General features: G+C 35.5%; 2 protein-coding genes, 1 non-coding gene and 1 pseudogene across 3 annotated transcripts; 3 read left to right on the forward strand and 1 right to left on the reverse strand.

Annotated features, from left to right (window-relative positions):
* The first annotated feature begins 422 nt into the window (after positions 1–422).
* LOC104741700 (vacuolar-sorting receptor 6) lies at positions 423–3,993 on the forward strand. The gene is made up of 11 exons (XM_010462605.3): positions 423–1,328; positions 1,447–2,139; positions 2,224–2,382; positions 2,457–2,540; positions 2,624–2,700; positions 2,789–2,870; positions 2,979–3,061; positions 3,150–3,213; positions 3,298–3,426; positions 3,534–3,637; positions 3,749–3,993. The coding sequence occupies exons 1-11, from the start codon at positions 1,034–1,036 to the stop codon at positions 3,872–3,874; spliced, it is 1,896 nt and encodes a 631-aa protein (XP_010460907.2). The 5' UTR covers positions 423–1,033; the 3' UTR covers positions 3,875–3,993.
* Positions 3,994–6,329: 2,336 nt separating this feature from the next.
* Positions 6,330–8,645, forward strand: LOC104741701 (uncharacterized). Its single transcript, XM_010462606.3, has 8 exons — positions 6,330–6,683; positions 7,114–7,263; positions 7,362–7,538; positions 7,647–7,735; positions 7,804–7,868; positions 7,953–8,055; positions 8,146–8,256; positions 8,341–8,645. The coding sequence occupies exons 1-8, from the start codon at positions 6,524–6,526 to the stop codon at positions 8,464–8,466; spliced, it is 981 nt and encodes a 326-aa protein (XP_010460908.2). The 5' UTR covers positions 6,330–6,523; the 3' UTR covers positions 8,467–8,645.
* Positions 8,646–9,924: 1,279 nt separating this feature from the next.
* Positions 9,925–15,726, reverse strand: LOC104743668 (putative F-box protein At1g30930 pseudogene; annotated as a pseudogene).
* Positions 15,727–17,349: 1,623 nt separating this feature from the next.
* LOC147928233 (small nucleolar RNA R71) lies at positions 17,350–17,456 on the forward strand. The gene has a single exon (XR_015581167.1). It is a non-coding gene; the product is annotated as a small nucleolar RNA R71 (small nucleolar RNA).
* The last annotated feature ends 3,158 nt before the right edge of the window (positions 17,457–20,614 follow it).

The following is a 20,614-nucleotide window of genomic DNA, read 5'->3' on the forward strand; positions in this document are numbered from 1 at the left end:
TATTTTACTTAACTATAAGTCATTCCAATCATTTTTTTATATTATAGATAGACATGGTCTCTCTGCTAAATAAAAAAATGCATGTTTGTAGACATTTCCGTGAATTTATATTTAAATAAACACATCATGACCTATAAAAAAACATATCATATTCTTTCTACCAAAAAAAAAGAAAACATATCATATTCATAGTCAGCCTGAAATAAATAATGGTAACGTTAACAATTAGGTTGGATAAATTAATGTTTGATTAAGCAACTATTCATGTCTCCTAGTAATTGTCACATCGTCTTTCGGATGATTCCAAAGTTTTCTAACTTAACCCATATGGCACTTCAATTACACTTCGCATTATAAAAGTCAATGAAGTAAGCATTGGTTTTGAAACTTTACTTATACTAGTAGATGTATGATTTTAACATAGGAAGTGTCCAAATAAAAATTTAAAACTTTGAACGTTACACCACCTTGATTAAGCTTCAAGATTAGAGCTTTGAAAAGAAAATAAAATGATAGGAACTCACGATTTGCCTTACATTCTAAGAAAACGTTTTTTTGTTTTTTCTTGTAAATTATTTAAAAATGAGAAAAGAGAGAGAAGTTTGTTGAATCAGTAGTTGCAAAGACATGGTTAGTTCCGCTGACTCTTTCAAGTCATCTTCTCTCCCGTTTACTTTACGCTCACATCTCTTTTTCTCGAGAAAATTCATCGAGAAAAAAAAAGAAGAAGAAGTCGAAAACAGAGAGAGGGAGAGATCTATTTTCTCTGAAACTCATTTCTTTCTTTCTTTCTTTCTCCATCTTCCTTTTAATTCCCTCACTTTCCAGGAAAAAAGAAAAGAAAAGAAAAATGAACAATCTAACTGTGTTTAAAATCTAAAATTTCTCGAGAAAAATTACAGAAAAAAAAACAGAGTAATCTATTTCCGGGGGAAAAAAATCATTACTTTCCGACTTGATTCCACTTTCTCAGGAAACAAACGTAAACCCATTCGAAACCCAAGTTTGCAAACTCTGTTTCTAATCAGAAACAATGTGTTTGATTCATAAAGGAGCCACCTTGGCTCTGTTTCTAGCGTTGACCATGGTGGTCAACGGAGTTTTCGGTAGATTCATCGTTGAGAAGAGCAGCGTGACGATTCTAAACCCTTTGGCAATGCGGTCTAAGCATGATGCAGCCATTGCTAACTTCGGCGTTCCTAACTACGGTGGTTACATAATCGGCTCCGTCGTTTACGCTGGTAAAGGAGCTTATGGTTGTGACTCTTTTGACAAAACTTTCAAACCCAAGTTCCCTCGTCCTACCATCTTAATCATCGATCGTGGAGGTAACTGTTTCTCTGTTTCATTCAAATTTTTGTTTCTGGTTAGAATAAGACTTGTCTCAATCTCAATTTAGTTTGTAGAAGAACTCAAAAAGCTTTGTTTTGTTTTGTTTTGCATTAGAGTGCTACTTTGCATTAAAGGTATGGAACGGTCAACAGTCCGGTGCAGCAGCAGTTCTAGTAGCTGATAACGTCGATGAGCCATTGATAACAATGGACTCACCTGAGGAATCCAAAGAAGCTGATGACTTCATAGAGAAACTCAACATTCCATCTGCTTTAATTGACTTTTCTTTTGCCAATACTATCAAACAAGCTCTTAAAAAAGGAGAGGAAATAGTCTTGAAGATAGACTGGAGTGAGTCATTACCTCATCCGGATGAGAGAGTTGAGTATGAGTTATGGACTAACACGAACGATGAGTGTGGTGCACGGTGTGATGAGCAGATGAACTTTGTCAAGAACTTCAAAGGTCATGCGCAGGTTCTTGAAAAAGGAGGATACTCTTTGTTCACACCTCATTACATTACATGGTTTTGTCCTAAAGATTATGTTTCTAGCAATCAATGTAAGTCTCAGTGTATAAACCAAGGGAGGTACTGTGCTCCTGACCCTGAACAAGACTTTGGTGATGGATACGATGGGAAAGACATTGTTTTCGAGAATCTGAGACAGTTATGTGTTCATAAAGTAGCGAAAGAGAGTAACCGGTCTTGGGTTTGGTGGGACTATGTGACTGATTTTCACATCAGGTGTTCGATGAAGGAGAAGAAGTATAGCAAAGAATGTGCTGAGAGAGTTGTTGAATCTCTTGGTAAGAGACATTCATTATAATCGTTTTTTTTCACACCCGTTCTTTGCATTTTCGCAGTCTTGATTTTTTTCTCTTTATTTTCAGGTTTACCACTTGACAAGATCAAGAAATGTATTGGTGATCCTGAAGCTAATGTGGAGAATGAAGTTTTGAAAGCTGAGCAATCCCTTCAGGTAGGACAAGGTGACCGCGGAGATGTCACAATTTTGCCAACATTGATCATCAACAATGCTCAATACCGCGGTTTGTTTCTTTCATTCTCATTGTAACATGTTTGTTTAGGTATCCTTAAGCTTATAATATTATTCATTGCTTAGGTAAACTCGAGAGGAATGCGGTACTCAAGGCTATATGTTCAGGATTTAAGGAAAGAACTGAACCAGGAATCTGTCTAAGTGGAGGTTAGAACCAATTCCCTTGTAAGCTGATCTTCTCGTGGTGATAGAATGAACTAAAGAAATATTTCTTTACATTGTTGAAACAGATATCGAAACAAACGAATGTCTTGAAGCAAATGGAGGGTGTTGGCAAGACAAGAAGTCTAATGTAACAGCTTGCAAGGTACTTTGATTAGAACGGATGAATTTTAGAGACTACTTTTTTCATAAATGATTTGGTAAATTTTACACATGAGTTTGGATTATGTCAGGACACATTTAGAGGAAGAGTCTGTGAATGCCCTGTTGTGAATGGTGTGCAGTATAAAGGAGATGGCTATACCTCATGTGAACGTATGTTCTTGAACTTCGACATTGATATCTTGTAGAAAACTTTCATTTATAAACTTTTTTGTGTTCTGCTTTGATAAAGAAGTCGTCTTTGGTTGAATGTTATAACAGCTTATGGTCCTGCGAGATGCTCAATTAATCAAGGAGGCTGCTGGTCTGAAACCAAAAAGGGCTTAACTTACTCTGCTTGTTCGGTTAAGTGACTTTACTTTTTGTTTTTTGGCTTTTTTCAGTAATAATGCCATCAAGTTTTAACAAATATTCTCTAACTGTTGAGTTCAGAACTCGGAGGCATCAGGATGTCGTTGCCCTCAAGGCTTTAAAAGAGATGGTCTTAAATGTGAAGGTGAAAACTTATATTTCCTCTAGACTTCAAAATCTCTCATCATGTTTTCTTAAACTGATTAGTCTTTTTATATATACTATATAGACATCGATGAATGTAAGGAGCAATCAGCTTGTCAATGTGATGGATGCAAGTGTAAGAACAATTGGGGAAGCTTTGAATGCAAATGCTCTGGAAATCGTCTCTATATGAAAGAACAAGACACTTGCATCGGTAAGTATCGAAATCAAACAATAAAAGATCTTTAACTTTGTCAGATTCTTTTGTAACTATCCAAGACTCATATCTTCATCATTTCTTGTATTTTTTGTTTCTCGCAGAGAGAAGCGGATCAAGAGTTGGGTGGTTCTTGACGTTTGTGATTCTAGCTGCGGTTGCAAGCATTTGTGTAGGTGGTTACGTATTCTACAAGTATCGTCTCAGGGTAATGTTTTTCACAATTTTGTTTCCCTTTGTTAATCATCATCATGAATCTCTCTTAAACTCTAATGATGATAGTTTTTTATATGTTTGTGTGTTAAATCCAAAAATGCAGTCTTATATGGATTCCGAAATCATGGCGATTATGTCTCAGTACATGCCATTGGAGAGCCAAAACACAAACGATCCAATGACTGGTGAATCTCAACAACAGCAGCTGAGATTAACTTCTGCAGCCTAAATTAATAATTCTCATTTTTATTTTATTTTCTATAGATGATTCCTTCTTGTGTTAACCAACACTCAAGTAAAAGTATTCATAAAGAGCTAAAGATGAAAATTTTGTTTTATCCTGAAAAAGACTTCTTTTGGGTCATTTTTACTCGTTCTTTAAAAAATGAACGACAAAGGAAGAGGATTACCAAAGCTTCTAGATGACCCCCAAAAGAAGCAACCACATCAAATATATGTATTAAAAAGCTCATTTAATATTAGAACTGCAGAGACATGGATTTTTTTTAAAAAAAAATGAAACTTGATTAATCAAAAAAACTCAAAAACTTGGTTCAGCTCTCCACTGGCCTCTCTCTAACTCTCTTATTCTTCATCATATTCATATACATATCAATATCTATATCCTTATCCGTAGTATGAATATATATCCATATCCGTAGTAGGGATATTTATATCCGTAATTTGGATATCTAAGTCCGTATCCGAAATATGGATATCCATATCCGTAGTATGGATATCCGTAGTATGGAAGTCCGTGTCCGTAGTATGGATATCCGTATCCGTATTCATATGGATATCCGTATCTCATATGAAATATATTTATTAAATTTCTATAAAACTTGAAAAATATTAAACATATATATCTGTGAACATAAAAAACACAACCATCAAAATAAAAACTTATAATAAAAAAGTAATATGGTAAAAGACTCAACTTTAGTTAAAAATTATTAAATGAAAAGTCATAATGAATCGAGGCAACTCTACTTGTATTGAGACAAAATATTAATTTTTTAAATAATTTGTATGTATTATAAGTATAAGATATTGTATGAAAAATTATGGTAAAGAGTAACAAACATCATAACAGTAATTGATATTTGTATTACTCATAAACAAATATTATGAAGAAGTGATCCTAAGTGAGAATATCAATAATAAGTAAATACAATTTTCTGATAAAATAATTTAAAAATAAAATAAATTTCATCTTGAGTGAAAATTTATCAACCAATAATTATAATAAAAATACACAACTTCTAAAAATAAAAGATAAAATAGTTAAATCTTAGAAAACACATATTTACAAAAAGTTACAAAACCTAAAGTTGATTAAATTTCTATATTACTATAATCATTTCTAAAATCTTTAGTTAGATTATAGAATAATGTTGGATATTGAATTTTAAAATTCATATTATTTAGATTCATCATTATTCAAAAGAAGAGAACTTCTCGTTCCATAACTAATGAATTAATTTTAAATACAACTTTTCGTTCTAATAGTTATGTTGACAAAATATATATATATATATATATATATATATATTGTTCAAAATACATAAATATTTAGATAAACATAACTATTGGAAAAGTTGGAAATAAGATACGGTGAAAAGATATAACTCCACAATGTACGGAAGCAACCATATGATTTTCTTTTATGGTAGATGACACAACTCTACAATGAATAATCGCAATATGATTTTTTTAAAAAAATAGAAAAAAATTATTTAACGAAAAGGTAAATGAAAAATCGCAATGTTAGTGGTATTTATTCAGATTGTTATTATTATATAGATTAGTAGGATATCTCACTCTCTCAAGCCCTTGAATTAAAAAAGAAAGATACCCGCCTCCTCTCTTGGGAAGCTAAAAGACAAACATGATCTAATGACCATTGTAAATCTCAAAATCAACAGGTGATAAATTCTGCAGCTAAAATTTATATTTTCACTTGTTTCGTTATAGATGATTTCTTGTTGTATTAACCCTCAAATAATGTATTCATATTTGCCTATGGCAAAATCAATCACATGACATCCCTCCTTCCGTCAAGCAAGCTCTCTCTTCCATCTGAGTTGTTCTCAATCACGTCAACTCCAGTTAGTCTTTCTTACCTTCTATCTCAGAAATGTATAGTAGAAGTACAAACACTGATATTCAGATTCAAATGGTTGTGTTTTTTTTTCTTTTGCTTAATTAACCATACGAGCATTTATTTCACGTCTTTAGGTTTAGAAAGAGGAGAAGCTAGCCACGTTGTGTTTTCGTGGATAATTAGTAATCAACCTCCGGCTTATCTAATGTGCATCTCTCGTGACAAAATAAGATCTCATGATCATGAAGTGAGAGGATGTATAACACTCTTCTGGCACATTCTCAACATCCTTCATACTCTTTGGTTGATTCAGCAAAGACCACATGGCTCTAGAAAAGCATCTTGGAAGAACCAAAAATATATATAACCAGCCAAACTTTGACCCCATCTTCAGTAAGATGTACAACCATAATTAGTATCATAAGCGTGATATTATTACTAAGATATCTCACTCTCTCTCAAGCCCTTCAATAAAAAAAGAAAGATATCTCAACATCAACAGCTGAGATTAACATGCAACTTCAATTTATAGTTTGGGTTTTATTTTTATAAATGATTTTTAAAGTATTCATAAAGAGCTAAAGATGAAATTGGTCATTTTTACTCTTTCTTTTGGTTGTAAATATTACTCCCAACGGAAAGTGGTAAACTTTCAACGGAGTATAGAAGGTTAGATTTTAAATGGAAAGTTTTGTTAAAAACCAAAGTTTGAGACTTTAGTCGAAGGACGTAAGAAATTTGGGGTCATAAATGAATTTCTGGTAAATGTAAGATATGTTCGTCGGAAGGTGGAGAATGCAAGAGAGAAAACAAGAGATGGAGAACGCTTTGTCGCCGGCGAGTGAAGTGGCCGCAAGAGTATCTTCTCTGTTCGTTTATCCGATCAAATCATGTAGAGGGATTTCTTTATCTCAGGCTGCTCTCACTCCCGCTGGTATAAACTAGTATCTTCTTCCCTTTTTGAAATATCCTAATTTTTTTTTATTTGTTTCAATTTCGATTTTTCCTTTTTGGGTTTCATATGAGAGGTATTTCTTCATGTGGGTTTAAGTTATTGAACGATATCTTCCCGTAGTCTGTTTTTTAAGGGCTCATCATGAATCAGTGACACTGCTTGTTTGCTTCAGTTTCAGATGTTGTGCTCTTGTTGATGGGTTCTTGATATAGTTAATGAAACTTGTGAGTGTTCTAAGTAGTCCTTGGGGTGTGACTCTGGATGTTCTGTAAGTGGGGGATTTTTTGATTTTTGTGCTGTCCTGCAATGATGCTCTAAAAGTATTTTATAAGCTGTTGTCATTGTTGTGTGATTTGTTGGGTGGGGAAAAGTAGAAAAGCTAAGTTTTTTTGGGGGTTTGGTTGCTTAGGATTCTTATGGGATCGGAACTGGTTGATTGTGAACGATAAAGGAAGAGGATTGACTCAAAGAGTGGAACCAAAGCTTGCTTTGATTGAAGTAGAAATGCCTAAGCATGCCTTTGCAGAGGATTGGGAGCCCGACAAGAGCTCTAACATGGGTCAGATTGTTTGTTTTTTGTCTTCTTCTTTAACTGGCTTTTCTTTTGTCTTTTTTTTTTTTTTTTTTTTTTCTCATCTTTTGGCTGTGTTTTTGCAGTGGTTAGAGCTCCTGGTGTGGATGCCCTTAAGGTCTCCCTAGCTAAACCCGACAAAATAGCAGACGGTGTCTCAGTTTGGGAGTGGTCTGGCTCCGCACTAGATGAAGGAGAAGAAGCATCTCAGTGGTTTACAAATTTTGTTGGCAAGCCTTGTCGACTTGTTCGATTTGATTCAGGTTTCATATACGTCTCCCTGTCTTAATTAGTTAATCTTACAGCTTGACTCCTTTGAAACATTTTGGCATGTTTAATCACGAGTCACATGTTTGCTGTTATATTTGCAGCCTCTGAGACTAGGCCTGTGGATCCAAATTATGCTCCAGGTCACATTGCGAAGTTCTCAGATATGTATCCATTCTTGCTCGCATCACAGGTCTGTGGATCAAATTCGATTTCTTTCTTTCGGTTCTGCTTTTACATAGTCTCTCGTGCTATTTCCAGGGTTCGCTTGATTCCCTGAATAAGCTTCTCAAGGAGCCTGTACGGATCAACAGATTTAGACCCAAGTATGTTCAAAGGAAAGTCCTCAGTGTTTTTATTGCTTTGTTGTAACAACACTTCTTGATAGCTCTAACTTGAAAATGTTACAGCATCTTTGTTGATGGATGTGAACCATTTGCTGAAGACTTATGGACAGAGATCCTTATAAATGATTTCACCTTTCACGGTGTGAAGTTATGTTCCCGCTGCAAGGTATATCAAAACCTTGTCGTAGTTCAAAACTCCATGAATCTTTTGTTTTGTTCTCTTAAAGGATAAGCTTTTTAATTTGTCCATGATCAGGTACCTACGATTAGTCAAGAAACTGGGATTGGAGGTCAAGAGCCGATTGAGACTTTGAGAAATTACAGGTCAGACAAAGTTTTACAGCCAAAGAGGAAACCACAGGGAAAGGTAAAGACCGTGGTCCGGGTGTATCATCATAATAACAAAATGAATATGAGGGTTTTGAATGATAGATATGAAAATGATATGCAGATATACTTTGGGCAGAACATGGTTTGGAAAGATCGTCTCGGCGATGGAATTGGAAAAACAATTGAAATTGGTGATCCCATTGTGGTCCTTGGAAAACTGTCGTCTCCTGCTGAAGCAGCAACTTGATCCAAGAAACTTGCAGCTTAAGTATATAATTGTGAATCTCTCTCTCTTATCTTGTTCTAACCGTTCACTTATAATTGTATACTTATCCTATACTTCAAAGTATAACATTATACCTTCTAATTTTTTTTGTAGCACTATCAATGCATATTGATGCTTACCTTGTTCATAAAAAAACAAAATTTCATGTACAAAGTAACAACTCAAAATTCTCAACTGAAATCACTATCTTTCGGCTTCACTCTCTGCTATGGTAATCACATGACTCATATAGATCGATTTGTCTCAGTTGAGGAGCTCGAAACCTAGTAGCTTTATCACTTTTTACTCGAAACCTAAAGCATGAGTTCAAATTCATTTTATTTATATTGTAATTTTTATATAAAATATAATTTATGTGATTGTTTTTAAAAGTTTTTGGATAAAACATTATGCTGGATAAATACGATGGCTTGAAAAAAGATACATATTTTGTAAGTTTTATATTGATAATGATTCTAGATAATTATCCGTGCTATAAAACTGGTTAAATTTTATTTTATACAAAATTTTGTATATTTTCGATTTTAAAATAAATTTTTAATATGTTGTATTAGATTATATATGTAAAGTTATTTCAATACTGTATATTCTACATCATGATTTGAATGTCATTATAAGACATAATTTTGTAAATTTGAATTTAAATATTCAAATTTTGACCCGTTACTCAGTAAAATTTTTAATTCAATAGATATTATTTCTAAAGAATAATATTACTAAATCTTGAATACTTTATAGATTGAACAATTTATATTTGTTTTTAAAAATTCAACTTATGGTATATCTGGAAATAAAACTATTTTTTAATTATAATAAATAATATGATAATTTATTTGTTTCACAAAATAGACTCATATATAAAAATGAGACGTGAAGTATAATGATAATTAGCAAATTAATATGTTAAGTTAGATAATAAAATATTTTATTTGATGAATAATTTAATAAAAGAAATTAATATGGTAAGTTAGATGATATCAAATTTATATGCTCACAACAACTTGAGAGAACCAAATAACTCCATCTCTCTCTTGAGTTTGTTGAGTTTCCCCGAGTGACACGTTGGGAGCACCTCGTTGGTCGTATCCCGCTGAGGCAAGCAATAACAAACGATGCAATCTACTTCTTTCTTCATCATGCATGTGATATAATACAAAAGACACAAACACACAAAAGGAATTTGAATGCATCAGCACTTGTTTTTCTTCATTAATTATACGCATACGTACACATCTTTCATATTCCTTTTAATTTATCCTACCATTACTCTAACTACAACAACAGATTTTGGCGATGCATGTTTAATCACGAGTCACATATTGTTTGCAGCCTCTGAGACTAGGATAGTGGATCCAAATTAAGCTCCAGGTCACATTGCGAAGTTCTCAGATATGTATCCATTCTTGCTCATATCACAGGTCAGTGGATCAAATTCGATTTCTTTCTTTCGGTTCTGCTTTTACATAGTCTCGTGCTATTTCCAGGGTTCGCTTGATTCCCTGAAGAAGCTTCTCGAGGAGCTACATAACGTGTAACACAGCCAGTTATGGCTAACACTTGTTGTTTGTTTGTTTTTTTCTTGTCATCAGAGAGAATCCTCTGTTTTAGTCGCAGACTCTGTTTCAGATGCAGAGTTCAATAAAATTCAATATGCTTATACTAATACTTGTTAACCTAGTAATGATTCAGATTCATACTCAAACTATCACTGAATCTATAAATTCACGGGCATGAAAGTTTTTTTTTTTTTTTCCGAGAGTTGAAACAAACATTTCTATGGATATTTATGGAGTTGAAGCCATAGAAATAGATTCCAACTCCTTCACATCCTCAGATCATTCTTGTCAATGTTTTTGTAACTGTGCCATTAACCTTTTTGCCTGCGTTTTCAGTAGTTAGAACTCCTGCTATGGTTTACAACTTTGTTGAGGGAGCCTTGTCGACTTGTTCGTTTTGAGATCAATAGTGATGGAATCTGATGAGTATTGTCCTCTCTTCATGATCATCGTTGTATTTGCTTAATTATCGGACGGATATAATACAAATTTAAAGTTCGATCGACCTAATTAGATCTCATTCATGGTGGGCGCTAACCTAGGCTCAAGAAGCATGGGCTTTAACCATTTAAAGTCTATGTACATAAGATTTTATTTCGTAGTAGTGACTATGTAACAATGGTTGCTGGAAGTTTTGCATTTCATAGATGTAACATCGACGAAAACTATCATCACAATTCTTTTTTTAGATTTAAAGTTATCTTATCTAATCGATTTCTTTCTTGCGGTTCTACTCTAAATATCCCCATAACGTTATCCAGGGTTCTCTTGATTCCCTGATGAATAAACTTCTCAAGGATGGTGCCGATTTAGACCCAAGTATGTTCAAAGGAAATGTGAACCAGTTCACCTAAGACTTCTGACAGAAAGATCCTTATAGAAAATATGCCAATATCACTTTCTATGGTGTAAATAAAAACTATGCTCTCATTGCAAGGTATATCAAACGCTTAGCCTATTTCAAAACTCCATGAGTCTTGTCTTTTATTCGTTGCTTAATTAAGGATCATTTTTTTTATTTGTCCATGATCAGGCAACCCACGATTAATCAAGAAAAAATATCGGATCAGACAGATTTAGAGCCAAAGAGGAAACCACAGGAAAAGATATTGTAAATCATAACAAATGAATAATCAGACTATTGATTAGGCGTTTTGATATATATTATGTCCATATGTGACAATTTTAGCTATAAGCCAGTCGAATGATAGTGCTAAACAAGACGTAAAAAAACACAAAAAACAAACTAAATAAAACAAAAATATATATAGCTAAGACAGCATAACGATAGAGAAGGTTAGCTGATAATCCGTACATGTTCTGCTCCTTGTTCTTCACGGATTGAGAAGAATTGGAGAGGTCGTGAGATGTACGCCGACGTCGTCGTGGTTTTGGCCTCTTGGGAACGAAATTTTGGACTAGTTTTAAAAGGCGTGGCTTGAGTTGCATTGCATCGTTAACACTAAGATCTTCTACATAGTCTACAAAGGCGTAAACTTTGGAATAACGATTGGCCCGAACACCTTGGATTTCAACACTCTGGAGAGTGTTCCTTTCCGGATTGAAGTAGACGACATAAAATGGAGTATTTGCATATTTCATTGACAAAACAATGTCACCGGTAGCAGTCATCCCAGCCAGAAATAAAGGACTTCCTTTATGTATAGCAGCATTACTCTCATCCCACAAAGTGTAGGCATATTTCGACCATTCCTGTTTATCAACATCCTCTAGAACCCACATACTCAACTCAACAAGATATCCATCATTAAGAGCAAAATTCTTCTTAATGTTAATCCCACCTAATTTCCCCTTATAGTTTATCAATCCATCAAAACAGCATTCTACGCCTATGTACTTGAATTTCTCATACCTAACATCAAAGCAAACTATCACATCATCATAATCAAGATGATTACCTTGATCAACTTGAGCTGAGTAATACAAAGCCCCATGGATGCAAATATTTTCCCCACAAGGAAGATGTATAAAAGGACACTGGATCGTCCTCCACCTCAGTTCCTCAGTTCCCAGTGTTAAGATATAATCACTTGAATAAGAAACACTAATGACCAATACCTTAAATTCCTTGTAAAGAGGATCAAACCCTAAATAGCTATGCCTAAAATTACCTCTAAGTTCAGGTAAGGTAACATACTGTCCTGTGAGAGGGTTACACATCACACGCTTTGCATCTTTATATTCCCTTGGGATGCAGATATTATGAAAATAGAAAAATCCAGAGGCATAGCTACAACCGTAATCGCTTGTGTCTATAAAGAAGTTGGTATGAAAATCAGTGGATATCAAGAAGAGTGGTTTAATGTTCTGATCTGGAGTGTGAAAAGTAACAGAACAGAGAGAAAAGTATCTTCAGGATGATTAAATCCAAACTCTTCCTCGGCTTTATTGACAAGAGTTTGAAACAAAGGCTGTGATATGCTCAAATTTAACTCTGAGCTATTCTTTCAAATTAAGAGATCAATTGTAGTACTTAGGGATCATATCCACAAAGAATCTAGATTCACACAATAGCTAAACCAAAATATTAATTTAAAAACAATGCAAAAACAGAAAATAAAAGAGTTGTAAATTCAGATGGATTAAACGCTAGGCCTAGGGAAATTCTCAGGAAATCATGGAAAATCAAATTAATTAATGAAGCAAGCAGGATTCAATAATTAAACATCGTTCTTGAACTCTAAACACAATTATAAAATAAATCAGTTCTCACTGCAAATTTTATCTAAATTTTAAAACCTGAAAATCCAAATCTCTTTGCAAAACTCAAGTTAAAAACCAGCAATAAAATCAAGTTTAGATAAGTTCACAAAATCCCTAAATCAAATCTCTTTGCAAATAGGTATTTTGCTCACCAAAGGTTTTTGTCAGGAAAATCAATTATATTCTCATATCAATCAATAATCCTAAGATTTAAATCCATATGACTAATCAAAGATCTAGCATTAAGAACAACCTATGGTGAAGAACAAGAAAGATAATGAATCCAAACAATTAATTAATCTAACAATCCATGAAATCCCTAGTGAGAAACCCTAAACCTAACAAGCAGATCTACTCAGACATAATCAATGAAACACAAATCATATTCTGAATAAATAGCATTAAGAGATTAAAAGAAGTAGAAAAGGAGTTCTGAATCTTCTTTGGAAGGAGTCTTGATTCTTCTCTCCAAAAACTCTCTAAATCTCTCAGGGTTTGCTCTCTCAAAAGTTGCAGAAAAATAAAGCTTAGGTCTAGACAATGACCATAAAAATCCTATATATATTCCTAAAACACGAATGGGGACTAATGATGCAAATATGGAAACTTTGGGGCAGATTTGTAAATCTTCAAAACTTGTGGGAAAACTTCTGATTTGTCTTGTGGATATTGCATCGATCGACACCATCACTTGCATCGGTCGATGCCTTCTCTGAATTCGTCTCCCAACTTTGCAGCTTCAGCCTCAATGCTTGATTAAGCTCCAAATCTTCCTATTTAGCTCCATTAAGCTCCCATCCATGCTAAAGCCTATAAACACTCAAAAGACTCTAAAAATACCAAAAAGACTCTATAAATAAGACTTATATCATGGCCAAAAAGACCTAAAAACCATGATATATCAACTCCCCCAGACTTAGTCTTTGCTTGCCCTCAAGCAAAACATAAACTTAGACCTGTGAAAGAGGTTTGAAAACGCATTAAATCATTTTCTTTTTAAAGTAATGCCATGATCATCCTAACCATAATTCATATGCTTAGCAGATAAATCCAAATCGAACCACCATGTACTTCTCCGTTGACTTTCATAGCATCCCAAATTCAAACCAAATTCCACTACTTCCTCCATTAAGCCTTCATCGGTGGGTCTTATCAATTTGATCAATGTCAAGAACCTTCTAGACTCATTCCCGTACAATACCATAACAAGCAAGATAATATATTGTACAACATGTGGTACTCTTTCTCTCCCCCAGACTTATTCTATTTAATCTTCCTTAGAGCTTTGCTTTGTTTTTTTTTTTTTTCTTTTTTTTTATCTTCTTCTTTTTTTTCTCTCAAAGTTGTAGGCGAATAATGGGATCATCGGTAATTTACATATCCCTCGATTCCAAGCTTTGTGTGATCATTTGACTCAAGAGTAGAATAATGAGGTCATAGGTAATTTACCTACCTCCCTAAACTGATCAAAATCATCTCATCTTTTATTCTTCTTTTTTTTTTAAACAAAGCTCTCAGAAAAAATATTTCAAACTTTAAATAAGGGAAAGGAGTACCATTTTCTTTTCTGAAATCTTACTTGTCAGGTATGAACAAGGAGTCAAGCTCTATGAACATCAATCTCCTTGATGAGTTAAAAAGAAAAGTACAGAAATTACCTCAGCCTTTTATGGATTCTGTTGGAAATTCGGATGTCTCTGGTTTACTGGTCAGCCATTGGATTTTTCATTAGTTGGATTCTGGATTCAATCTGCAGCATTAATCAACCAAGGCAGTACACTAAAAAGAAAAATCATAGTTCCCAACAAAAATTTTGACTCAATAAAACAATTTTTTTTTCTGACACACAAAAACAAAAACCTACTTAGTAACTGCCTCCCCCAGACTTAAACAACACTGTCCCCAGTGTTATTAAGTAAGAGATTGGCGAAGAAAAATAAACAAAAACGAATAAGTATTGAAATTGTGAACAAAATCGTGTTACCAAACGGGATGTTCTGTGTCGACCGATGCTGATGATGTGTCGGTCGATGCACTCTGCAGATGCAGAGAATTCGAACATTACTCCTGAGTTAGCTGCGATTAATTTGTGTTCCTCTCACTCTTGGATGGTAGCACTGCGAAGAATCACTCAAACACAAGATTAAACGCAACATGATAAATAGAAGTTCATAATTCAATACAAATTCAAACTGACTCAAAGAAAGAATAAAAATGACTCAAAGTGGAAAAGAAAAACCTATGAGTGGGTTGCCACCCACTAAGCGCTTGTTTTCAGTCATTAGCTTGACTATGTCGAATCTCAGGCATCCAGTGGATCGGAACAAGGCAATGAATGCTTCCGAGAGAATGTCCTCTTCATCCAAGGTGGAGTGTAGGCAGTAGGTGCATGAGATCTGCCAAGGATGTGAGGAACAAGACCAGGGCGGGACTTAGGGACGAGTGGCTTTCTTTTAAGTCCTGCAAAATCATCAACAAAATAAACAAGCGCTCTACGATAATCTCGTGGCTTGGTTAACTGCAAAACAGCTTTTGTACCTTTGAAATTCTTATTGATGATAGGAGAAGGTTTGGGTGAGGAAGATGCATACCTAGGCCTTACCTGTGGGTTCTGGACTGTGGAATGGAGAGGTTTCAGCTTTACAATTGGTCTAGGAATTGAAGCTAAGGAATCAACTCGAGAATCTTCGGTTTTAGACAAGTTCAAACCGATTCTGGAAGCTGTGTCGATTGATGCTACAGCTGCATCGATTGATGTTGTGTCTGCTACTCGTGTCTCTTTAACGATTCTGCAACTTTCCTCAGTAATTTTCTCAACAGTCTCCATCTCTTTGACATACCCAGCAGTAATGTCTTCATGAAGCTCTATGATCGGATCAGAAACAACCTCCACAAAAAATGTCTGACCATCGATAGTAGGAATCCTTCTCAGCTTGTCCATCTCAAAGTTCATGACCAAATCATCCACATTCAGAGATATGTGTCCCTTCTTAACATCAATGATGGCACCAGCTGTAGCCAAGAAAGAGCGTCCTAAGATGAGAGGATCACTAGACTCTTTGTCATATTTCAGTACCACAAAGTCAGTGGGAATCATGCAATCTCCAATCTTGATTGGAATATCCTCTAAGACACCTTCAGGAATTCTTTTGGACCGATCAGCTAAGATAAGAGATATCATAGTTGGCTTGAAATCTGTCATCCCAAGTCTCACAACAACAGAATGTGGCATCAAGTTAATACTAGAGCCGAGATCGCAAAGAGAGTGAGCAAACCGTGCTGTAGAGATAGAACAATCAAGTACAAAGCTTCCAGGATCTGGTAACTTCTCTGCAATCCTACTTTAATCACTGCACTTACTTCCTTAGATACAACCACTTCTTGCTTCCTATCCTTCTTCCTCTGTGGAGGCTGCTTCAACAGAATTGAGCTGACATCCTTTGTAAGCAGTGCTCCTTCCTCAGGACTCAATCCATTGGTGACCATTCTCTTGACATATCGCTTAATCCCAGGAGAAAACTTCACATCATCAACCAAAGGCATCTCTATCATCACCTTGTCCGTCATAGCCTTGCATCTACCTTCTTCAATCTCCTGTTTGGACCTCCTAGGTTTAGGAAATTGAACCTTAGGCTTATAAGCTTGCTCTAAATCAGGTGGAACTTGAGGAGAAACCGGAGCTGGTCGTGGGGGGTGTCGATCGATGCTGATGTTGTGTCGATCGACGCTTGACTGAGTAGGCATCGATCGATGCTGCTGCATATCGGTCGATGCAAGCTCTGCAAACGTATCATTGTCTTCTTCCTTCACCAAAATTGCATTGCAAGCATGCCTTGGATCGGTCTCTGTTCTTCTAGAAAGAAGTTCCTCTTGTCTTTTAACAGACCCAGCAGTCTAAATCACTTGATTCTCTAGCTTTTTGACATGAGTGTTTAATGCTTCAAACTTTCCAGTCAGTTCATTGTAGACATTATCAATCTTCCCATTGAATGTCACTGTCAACTTCTCTTGTCCTTGAAGAATCTGATCAAGCATGGCCTCCATTCGACTCTCAGAAGTCTGTGGAGGTGGAGACTGATAAGATGAATTACCATAGGTCCTTGTAAAGCCGGTGTTCTGTTGTTGCTTCTTGTAATCCGGCTTAGGAGTGTAGCTTGAAGAGTTCCCACTGTAAGGTCTGCTGCCCTGCTGGTTGCCAAATTTCTGTGTCTGATATCCAGCTCCATACACATAATTGACATCTTCTTCTATAGTCTCTGGCTTTGGCTCAAAAGTCTCAACATCTTCAGCAAAATGGACAGACTTCTTTCCCACAAGAAGATTGTGCACTGTATCCAGCTTAGCATTCACTGTAGCAAACTGATTTGAATCATGACCTTCATGTGCTCTTCTCCGCTCTAAGTCTGCATTCTTGGTATTGTTGCTTGATGCTAGCCTCTCTATCAACTTTTCAGCCTCATATGGGTACCTTGTCTTGAAGTTCCCATCACTAGCAGCATCCAAAGCCATCTGATACCTCCAGTCAATCCCGCTGAAGAAAATACTAATCAGCTGCACCTCTGAGAACCCATGATGCGGACAATCTCTCTGGTATGCCTTGAACTTTACCCAAGCAGCTTTGTAAGATTCAGCAGGTCCTTGTTTAAAGGTGGAGAGCTTAATCCTCAGCTCATCAGACATGGCATCATCATAGAAGTAGTTCAAGAATGCCACCTTGATGTCATGCCAGGTTGTCAGAGATCCCGGTTTGAGTTGCCTTAACCAATGAGAAGCTTCCCCAGCAAGAGAGTAGGGGAAAAGCTTGCAATAGTGATAAGTCTTTTGTGACTCCATTTGCCTTGATGCTTGTGACTATATCCTCAAAGTGCTTAATATGGTCTAGAGGCTTCTCATGCGGCAAGTTCTGGAATGGCCTTTGTCCAACAAGAGCGAAGTAGGCATGCTTCAGCTCAAAATCCTTCCTTGGGAAGGGAGGAGGGACTATTGCGGAGCGGTTCTCATAGAACAAGTCTGGTCTGTTGAAATCCGCAAGAGTTTTGACAAGCTCTCCATTGTCATCCCGTCACCTCTGAACATTCTCCGCATCGGCTCTGGCATTGCATCGATCGACACCAAGGTTGCATCGGTCGATGCCTTCCTGGTTGCGTCGATCGATTCCATCGTTGCGCCGATTGACGCCATGTGCATTCGCATCCACAACGACGAGTTCCTCTGGAATGACCCGTCCTTCAGCATCAAGTTTCTGGCCTTGATCGTTGTACACATTACCCTCTCGATCTCTCAAAACTCCAGCCTCATCAGGTCTCAATGATTGTATTGGCCATCTTCGCTGACTTGGCTGCTTTTGTGTTATCACACTCTAGTTGTCCTAACTCTTGGTTTGTAAGCTTAACAACTGGACCACTAGGATTTTTCCTGGTGCTAGGCTTAGGCATGTACTTGAAACACACAAGAGAAAAGAAACAAAAGCGTGTGAGTAAAATAGAAAAATAAAAATTTAGACAAAATCAAAGACTTTAATCTAATGGTGAATCAAAAGAGTCCCCGACAACGACGCCAAAATTTGATATACTCAAATTTAACCCTAAGCTACTCTCTCAAATTAAGAGATCAATTGTAGTACTTAGGGATCATATCCACAAAGACTCTAGATTCACACAATAGATTTAATAATCTTTTCATTATGCTAAACCAAAATATTAATTTAAAAGCAATGCAAAAACGGAAAATAAAAGAGTTGTAAATTCAGATGGATTAAACGCTAGGCCTAGGTAAATTCTCAGGAAATCATGAAAAATCAAATTAATTAATTAAGCAAGCAGGATTCAATAATTAAGCACCGTTCTTGAACTCTAAACACAATTATAAAATAAATCAGTTCTCACTGCAAATATTATCTAAATTTTAAAACCCGAAAATCCAAATCTCTTTGCAAAATTCATGTTAAAAACCAGCAATAAAATCAAGTTTAGATAAGTTCATAAAATCCATAAATCAAATCTCTTTGCAAATAGGTATTTTGCTCACCAAAGGTTTTTGTCAGGAAAATCAATTATATTCTCATATCAATCAATTATCCTAAGATCTAAATCCAGATGACTAATCAAAGATCTAGCATTAAGAACAACCTATGGTGAAGAACAAGAAAGATAATGAATCCAAACAATTAATTAATCTAACAATCCATGAAATCCCTAGTGAGAAACCCTAAACCTAACAAGCAGATCTACTCAGACATAATCAATGAAACACAAATCATATTCTGAATAAATAGCATTAAGAGATGAAAAGAAGTAGAAAAGGAGTTCTAAATCTTCTCTGGAAGGAGTCTTGATTCTTCTCTCCAAAAACTCTCTAAATCTCTCAGGGTTTGCTCTCTCAAAAGTTGCAGAAAAATAAAGCTTAGGTCTAGACAATGACCATAAAAATCCTATATATATTCCTAAAACACGAATGGGGACTAATGATGCAAATATGGAAACTTTGGGGCAGATTTGTAAATCTTCAAAACTTGTGGGAAAACTTCTGATTTGTCTTGTGGATATTGCATCGATCGACACCATCACTTGCATCGGTCGATGCCTTCTCTGAATTCGTCTCCCAACTTTGCAGCTTCAGCCTCAATGCTTGATTAAGCTCCAAATCTTCCTATTTAGCTCCATTAAGCTCCCATCCATGCTAAAGCCTATAAACATTCAAAAGACTCTAAAAATACCAAAAAGACTATAAATAAGACTTATATCATGGCCAAAAACACCTAAAAACCATGATAGGCTGGTTCAAGTAAGAGATTGGCACAGTGCATCTTTCCTTCAAACATATGTTACTCCCAGGTTGAGCTAATTTTTTCCATGTGAGATTATTTTCTAGTTGATTGCGCTAAAAAAAATCAAAGCAAACAAGAATACAATAGAGAGGTCTTAAAAAATTTATAAACATTATTGGAGAAATGAAAAAAAAAAAAAGCTAAGCAAAAATAGGGGTAAAACCTACACAAAACCTGTAAATGAGTAGTCACACTAACGACCGAAGTACTATTATACATGAATTATCAGATAAGCCAACAAAAACAAATCAACACATGTCCTCACTCTGGAGGATGTCAGCTGCTTATTCTTCTTCACTGATGGAGTAGCTGTGGTTGTGGACCTTTTCCTGATGATATCTAGGCCTTGGTGTACTGAGCTTGACCTGAGTTGCTTTGCATTAAGATCCTCTACATAGCGAAAACTCTACTACCCTCCTCCAAACCTTGGATTTCAACACTTTGGATTTGTTTCGGGGTTGAAGTAGAAAACATAAAACGGTCTAGATGTACACTTCTCAGAGAAAAACAATTTCACATGTTGCAGTCACTCCAACGATGAAATCATAGTAGGGTAGACATATTTTGACCATTCAGTTTTGTCTACATCCTCTAGAACCCACTTACACAACTCAAGGTTAAACCTTCTACGAGGGTCACGATAAAATGTCTGATTCTGATAAGCCTCATCAAGTGTACATAAAAAGAAATGATAAGAAAGGAACACGTGCGAGTAAATAGCTCATCTTGTTCAGTGCTTATATACTTGTAAAGGAAGAAAAGAAGGTTTTATGTTGTTTTGTTGTGAAACAGAGTCTTATGTGACTTTGAGGAGACGGTTATGATCTAGCTGTGTTTAAAGGCCGATCTTGTTATCAATTGTAATAGTTTGTTCAGATAATAAAAGAATAGTTTTTTTCTTATTAGATTCACACCTAAATTACCCTTATAGTTTCTCAAAATCGATATATTAATGTCATGTACTTGATCGCGACCATGAAAGAAATTTACATCATTAAATTTG

This window comes from Camelina sativa, chromosome 14, assembly GCF_030686135.1.
Source record: "Camelina sativa cultivar CO46 ecotype springtype chromosome 14, ASM3068613v1".
Classification (NCBI taxonomy): domain Eukaryota; kingdom Viridiplantae; phylum Streptophyta; class Magnoliopsida; order Brassicales; family Brassicaceae; genus Camelina; species Camelina sativa.

What these genes read in the sequence shown, in the direction of transcription:
- LOC104741700 (XM_010462605.3), top strand. Translation starts at nt 1,034, where the DNA reads ATGTGTTTGATTCATAAAGGAGCCACCTTGGCTCTGTTTCTAGCGTTG. An exon ending in GAGAGTTGTTGAATCTCTTG is followed by an intron (nt 2,140 to 2,223) that starts GTAAGAGACATT and finishes CTTTATTTTCAG; the next exon opens with GTTTACCACTTGACAAGATC. An exon ending in CAACAATGCTCAATACCGCG is followed by an intron (nt 2,383 to 2,456) that starts GTTTGTTTCTTT and finishes TTCATTGCTTAG; the next exon opens with GTAAACTCGAGAGGAATGCG.
- LOC104741701 (XM_010462606.3), top strand. Translation starts at nt 6,524, where the DNA reads ATGTTCGTCGGAAGGTGGAGAATGCAAGAGAGAAAACAAGAGATGGAG. An exon ending in CATTCTTGCTCGCATCACAG is followed by an intron (nt 7,736 to 7,803) that starts GTCTGTGGATCA and finishes TGCTATTTCCAG; the next exon opens with GGTTCGCTTGATTCCCTGAA. An exon ending in AGTTATGTTCCCGCTGCAAG is followed by an intron (nt 8,056 to 8,145) that starts GTATATCAAAAC and finishes GTCCATGATCAG; the next exon opens with GTACCTACGATTAGTCAAGA.